The sequence below is a fragment of the Solanum tuberosum genome, unplaced genomic scaffold (assembly GCF_000226075.1).
Source record: "Solanum tuberosum cultivar DM 1-3 516 R44 unplaced genomic scaffold, SolTub_3.0 scf00145, whole genome shotgun sequence".
NCBI classification, from domain to species: domain Eukaryota; kingdom Viridiplantae; phylum Streptophyta; class Magnoliopsida; order Solanales; family Solanaceae; genus Solanum; species Solanum tuberosum.
The window spans coordinates 653,964-661,508 of record NW_006239069.1 but is presented as its reverse complement, the minus strand read 5'-3'; the positions used below and the strand labels follow the sequence as shown (position 1 = coordinate 661,508).

The window sequence follows — 7,545 nt, the reverse complement described above, 5'->3', positions numbered from 1 at the left end:
ATTAATAAATTAAATCACAATACAAATAAGCTATATCTAATGTCACATTAGCATATCTAATATATCTTCTTGATCTTTCTTCGGCGGAGCATTGTTGCTCATCTCAACATGTTAGTTTTTCGACTTTACAAATTACAAAATTTTAGGATTTTCAATCTATTTACTAATTATTACACGTGTTTTTCATTTTGTAACCTAACATGCACATATCAGATCGCTTTTCAGGTTTGCTTTTTACCTAGCTCTAAGCCTCTAAATCCTTAACATTTTATTCCTTTTCATAGCCTTCTTGTTGCTCAAGTAAGTTCCTTTCTTCTATCCTTTCATCCTTCTATTTCCAGTGTAAAATACTGGTAAATTTATTTATGGTATTTGTATAATAATGACAAAGACTAATTCGAGCACTTCTATTTGTTAAAATGTTATCTAACCGGTAGGAAAGTATACTCAATGCATATTCTCAATTAAAATTTGTATATGAATCTTCCAGCAACTAATTACAAAACTTTCAAAAGCTACAAGTCAATCTCAACAACTCAACCCCTTTTAATCTGCAAGGTTATTATCCCAAAATGAAGCAATTTCTTACGGCTCAAAAGTAATCCAAAAATCAAAATTCCTTATAACCCAAAACAAAAGCCTACAGATTTGAAACACCACAGTAAAACCAATCAAAATATCTCTTATAGCACAAAAGTAAACCTAATAGTCAACAGATCTTGCAATCCAATCTACTACGGTGAGATATACAAAAATAAAATTGGGTCTTCTTCGTTCTCCATAATTTATCTAAAAGGGAGAAGATAGTAACTGAAAGCATACCTGTAGAATAACACCAGCACACACAGAGTGGCGGCAGTAGAAGGATAAAATTTTCTACATATAACAATGCACGCTTCTATATACAGGAAAGCAAGAAGGAAGAGAAAAGGTTTTAGGTATTAAAGTTGAATTAGAAAACCTACGTGTTGCTTGCTCAACTCCTAATAAAAAGATACGTATAGAAAAGAAGAATGCAAAGCAAAATTTATCACTTTGATAAGTTGAAATGACCAAAAATACCATTATAAAATAATTGAATGGCAAAGAGCACACATGTTGAAAGGATTTGAAACTGTCTCTTCTAATATATAGAAATACCTGATAGGTATAATTGCTATTAGTAATGGTCAGACGTGGGTGATGAACATCAATGTGATTATCTTTATATATATCTTGTTGCCTGTTAATTAATAACACATGATTTTAATACGACATGTTAATGTGATAATATACTACATGCGTAAACTATGCAAGTATTGTCCCAACAATAGAATAAGAGTTACTACAACAGATCTTTTTTTCATCAATTGGGTTGTACAAATTCATTATTCTCGGGAGGCCAAAGACAATGATGACAGTTTAATCACTCCTTCAATATTGAAATCTACGTACTTACTTGTGTTACATTACAACTTATTGTTAATTAATCTCCAAAATAATTAGCGAGTTTACAAATAAATATTACATATATAACATAATACAATTTAAAATTTATAAGAAATTAAGCAATACATATATAAATAGAATGGTGTTTTCAGTTTAATCAAATATTAAATATTGGTATACAATATGTTTTTGTTTATATAAAAATACTAATCATGTTGGTATACAAAATGATTTTACGACCTAAGTTAGTATACTAGTTTTGTTTTTATTTTGGTATGATATATACCAATACAAACTAATAAGTAATTTTAACCAATTTAATATATATTCTCTAAACTTTCAACGTATATACCTTAATCCAACAAAAAAATCACATAATCTAAAAACAACAAAGTTATTTAACAACCAGTTCATATACCACAAATTTGGTGTTTATAAACAACATAAAATCTATTACACTCTGTTTGGATCATTGTTATCCATTGTATTGTATTGTATTGTATTGTTATCATACCTACAATATTTGTTTTGATTGTTACTTAAAATGTATTGTATTGTATTGTTAAATTTCGTTATTACGTAATAATGAAAATCCTCATTTTATGGAACAACCAATTTGGTGTGTTCCCATTGTTACTTAATTTCTTTTTTCAATTATATCATGGCATAATATTTCATAATACTTTTTTACCCTTTACCATATATTATTTAATTCTAGTCAAACCTCCTACCCTAGAATAATTAAGGATATTTTAGTAAATTTATAAATTACAATACAGTACGATATAGTCAAACCAAACAATAAAAATGTTATTAAACAACAACAAACAATACAGTCTAGCCAAACATTATATCTACCATACATTACAGTACAATAGAGTACAATACAATACAGTACATTATGAAACAATGGGAAACAATGATCCAAACAAAATGTTAATTACACCAAAACATCTACCAAAATACAATCACGAAAGTTGGTGTTTATAAATGACCTAAAATCTATCAATTACACCAAAACATCTACCAAAAAACAATCATAAATTTTGGTGTTTATAAACAATGTAAAATACACTATCAATTACACCAAAAGATCTACCAAAAATAATCATGAAATTTGGTGTTTATAAACAACCTAAATACACTATCAAAGATCTACCAAAAAACAATCACCAAATTTGGTGTTTATAAACGAACTAAAATACATTATCAATTACACAGACTCATCTACCATTAAACAATCATGAAATTTGTGTTTACAAGCAACCTATAATACTCTATCAATTACATCATCACATATATAAAAAAAACAATAGCGAAAGTTGGTGTTCATTAACAACCTAATATACACTATCAATTACACCAACTCATCTACTAAAATTCAATCATGAACTTTTGTGTTTATAAACGACCTAAAAAACAGCATCACATACAACACTAATACGGTTAGATTTCGAACTAACAATCACGAACAAAATACCAAATATTTTAAATACATTATGTAAATTAATCAACACTTCAGTCGTGGTTTATCACATATACTTGATGGTCCTATCGTCCGTTGTGTTGAATTAGAATTGAAACATTGTTTGCATCCATAATTGAACAAACTTTCAAAACAGAGGAGGTGAAGAATTTTATTTTGGTTAAAAATTCTTTTTTTGATGGGAGAGAATGTACAACCAATCTGAGTAAGATGAAATGATTTTTTTGTGGCATGTGGCGTATAAGGAGGGTAAATAGTTACAAAAAATCATGTTAGAGAGATAATTAATACTTCTAGGGAAAATATCGGAAGGGACAAAGTGATAAATTACCAAAAATGACCAGCCGGATCATTACATGTGTAACTCTTCTTTCTAACTTTATTAATGAAAATAATTTTTTGTTTCTTTTTGTTTGGTCGATATCGAATTAGTCACTCCAGGATCTTACCCAACAACACAAAATTAGGCACTTACATCACATTATCAGTGAATGAATATCAAATAAAATGGAAACACAATTCATATCATCACATACCGCTATCATACAAAATTATCCCTTCCCATGATTTCCAACCATTACCGACTGTCCTAAAATAAGAGTTTCCCCACATAATGGAGTTATATTTACCTCTTGTGGGTCAGTGAACTGGAAAGTATCGACCTCGAAACTACCCTCGTTCTTCAAATAAAGTCAAGTGTAATCGAGAGACAATTCGAAAATTCTTTGTAAGTAATATCAAATGTAAGAGTGTGAAAACTTCCCCCTTGACGAAGAGATAAAATGTAGTATTTATATGAGAAGAATGGCAGGATTTTTAAAATTCAAAATTTCGACAGAAGGAGTCGCGAGTTAGAGTAAGTAACAGACGGAATGGTGGAAGATGATTTTGACACTATAGCTTGGTTAGTAATTTCACCAAAAATGGTGGTTGGTTTGACAAAAATTAAAAGAGGGCTACTTTGGTCATTAAAGAGGTATTCTAGAAAATTTTGTGTGTTGGACTAAATGAGATATATTTTAAAGATATATTTGTTATGGGTTTGAGACAAATGAAGAGTGTGTGTGTGTGTTTACGACATATAATTACATACCATGCATATTTGATTACTATGAGGTCAGATGTCGGTCATGAAGGTTATTATAGTTCCAGTTTCAGGTGGTATCTCTATTATTAATTTTACCTCAGCTACTTATGATCTTACTTTATGTCTTATATATCAGTACATTTTAATTCGTACAGACATTCCATTGCCTGGGGAACAATGTCTTGATTGGCCTTTCCAATAGGGGAATTGTCTCAGCTAAGGATTGATAAGATCTATTCTTCTTGAAGTTGTTGGTTGTCTGTAGATTTTGCATACTTGTGTTTTTCATATAGTTATTGATATTGTCGGGGCTTTGTCTGAATCAATTGAGTTGCAGTATTCGCAAAGACTTATGGACATACTCTATTAGGTCTTTTCAACATTCATTTGTGGCCTTGTCGGCTTATGATTTCAGTTATTGCATCGTCAACTTGCTAGTTGTTTATTTGTTAAGTTGGCGTTGTTGACCCTTTCATTATGTTACTGATGTTGTTGTGACCTCACCAGTTCAGTTATCTTGTTTCAACAGTTTATTGTGATGGCCTTGTTGGCCCTCGTTCCCTTTCCATTATGTTGTAGGGTCTAACTTGATTGAATAAGGTATTTGATGTCAATTTTGCCTCCTCTAATTTAGTGCATGACAGTCCTCTTTGTAGACCTCCAGGTGAAAAAAGACATCACAGATATTCTTCCGGATGAGGCAGTTCATAAGTTCACAGTAGACTCATATCACCCTCCAATAAAACAAAAAAACAACTAATTCCCTTCTATTGCAACAAGTTCATCAAAGAGGAGGTATGTAAAATCCATAACATATGCAAAGCTAAAGAGGAACATATGCAGAAATACTAAAGCAAGATCAGGGTGTTATTGACCCGATTCGAAGAACAATTTTTTTTCACTTTTCGTATACATTTTATTGGTTATTAAAAAATAATTAGGGAATCATTTGTTTGGGAGGAAATTTTCCCTCGACAAATGGGCGATTTAGACTAGGGTACATGGTTAAATCAAAACTAGAGAAATATTGATTCTTTCTACCTTAGGTCGAAGAAAGTTTCAAGATCCCGTCTTCTGACATGACCAAGATCAGTATATCATTAATACAATCAATTGGCCACTCCGTAGCTGGATAGCTTGCATGATCTCTCATCGAAAACAAGGCACTTTATAGGTGAAATACTCTCATAATGACCATTTAGCATCGACCTGCCCTTAATAAGTTTTGAGCCTAATGTCAGATCAAACATGTGCTAGGTAGCCTTCCAAAATTATTGTATAGTCTTTTCACATTATGACTTAGACTTGACCTTTTGGCCTATAAATGCGCTCTTTCAGATGGGGATAACATCAGAACTCTCTCTAAAAACATAATTAGATCCGTTCTCTTAAGGTTCTAATGAAAGAAAACTTTTTTGACCTTTTTTCTTTTGTATTTTTTCTTTTCGTTTCTTTGAGTAATTTACACTATTGAACCTGTTCTCTACTTTGTTGGTTCAAACAAAAGGAAATTAACTTAATTGATTTAATCCACTTGTCTTTTAACTCTATTTAAACAAATTATACTATTAACCAAAATGACAACCTATTTTATAAACGATTACACTAAGGTCAAAGTCATATATTACCATTAAAATAAGAGTGTGCAAGTTGGGGTTACAACTACTTAGCTCTAGTTCTGAATTGAGCTATAATTATAAATTATCTAAATTCAAGGTTTGCACTAAACTAATAAATAAATAAATAACGCATATATTTGCATAAAAAATATTTTCTAACCTTAGTTATAACTATATTCCTACTTAAATTGATAAATTACTTTCTCTTTTTTTAGTTTATTTTTAACAATTCTTTAATTTCAATTTTACATGTAACATGCTTAAAATCACAAGATTAAAGAATTTTTAAGTATATTCTACCCATTTAAAAAAAAATAGGAATAAAGTCCTCCTTTCACAATTTTTGCCCTAAATCATAAGAAGAAAAAAACCACAACAACAAGCGTTGATTTGACGCCACCGTCGGCGGCCGTCTGTTCCTTCCTATATATAGAAAAACCCTTCACCTCCAACATCGACTGGTTATCTTGGGCTTAGTAACTACACAAGTTCATCGGAAAATGGACCCTAACGAACTAGCAAAGGCATTCGTGGAGCACTACTACTCCACCTTCGATACCAACAGGGCTGGGCTTGGAAATCTGTATCAAGAAGGTTCCATGTTGACGTTTGAAGGCATTAAAACTCAAGGTTCACAAAATATTGTGGCTAAACTTACTAGCCTTCCCTTTCAGCAGTGTCAGCATACTATCACTACTACTGATTGTCAGCCTTCTGGTCCTGCTGGTGGCATGATTGTTGTCGTCTCCGGTCATCTCCAGCTCGCCGGCGAACAACATGCTCTTAAGTTTGGCCAGGTTCTAAAAATTTTCTGATTTGGGTTTGTTTTGTTAGTGCAATTAATGATTTATTCTTTACTGGGGTTTGTTTATTTTTTCGAGAATTATCTATTTAAGAGGGTTGCCTGCCTTGAAGCTGAATTTTGTTTGGGAATAGAAAAAACTTGAGATAAATAATCAATATTATAATGGAAATTTATCAAAATTCATACTCAGGAAATGTAATATAAAGTTTTGTTTTGAATGCTAAGTGGTGGAAATGAGAATGGTGGGCCTTTAGCTTGAGTTGAATTACTTTGGTATTTGGATTAACAATTTTCCTGAGCAATTTTTAACAATTCTGAGCAATGTGAATAAGGTTATTTGATTCCTAATATTGCTTGCTGCTAGAGTCTTTTGCTCATAAAGTACTACGAACACAGTTAGGCTTCTACTTCTTCCTTGTCTAGTAATCTCTTCAGATTACATTTATGTTCTATGTGTGCAAACATGGGCATTGTTCATTCTAATAACAGAGGGCAGAAATTGCTTAGTTTCAGAACTTACAAGTTTGCATTAGTCTGATACGACGACTGTGCTTCAATTCAAAAATCTTTACATTCCGTTTCGTGTCATTTCAAGTACATGGTGTATATCATGTTTTTTTCATTTATCAAAATGTAATACTTTATTCTTTTTTGTTTCCAGTGCTTGTAACAGCCTCTCACTACCATAAAAGGGTTGGTGTTTTTCTTTACCTATAATACAATATTGATAGGGGGTTGGTTAGTGTATATTGAGCTTGGGTTTGTTAAGTTTCATATGATCGTCTCCGTCATAGCAGATTTTTTAATTAATGACTCCTCCCTTTGAGTAGAGTTTTTTTTTGACAATTGGCAAGTAGTATTCTTCAGCATTAGCGATGGCTGGCCACCATCAAAAAAGGTTACAACCATGTTCTAAATTTTTTTTTACAAGCTTCCTATCTTTGATTTGATCTACATCTTTTATGCATTATTGTTTACACCAAAAGAGTAAAGATACTAAACAATTCCATGGAATTGATTCTATCTTGAAAATATCTACCATTCCTTTCTCTCTAGACAACCCACCAAATACACGAAGGAATCAATTTCCACCATCTCTTTTGAGTCTTGCTGCCCCCCC

At 31.6% G+C, this 7,545-nt stretch overlaps 1 protein-coding gene across 1 annotated transcript in view; it reads left to right on the top strand.

Annotated features, from left to right (window-relative positions):
• The first annotated feature begins 5,960 nt into the window (after window positions 1-5,960).
• LOC102586958 (nuclear transport factor 2-like) overlaps window positions 5,961-7,545 on the top strand; it is a 3,317-nt gene continuing 1,732 nt past the window's right edge. The window contains exon 1 of the mRNA XM_006352113.2: window positions 5,961-6,417. Within this exon, the coding sequence (XP_006352175.1) occupies window positions 6,121-6,417 (297 nt within the window). The 5' untranslated portion in view covers window positions 5,961-6,120. The remainder of the gene's footprint in view (window positions 6,418-7,545) is intronic.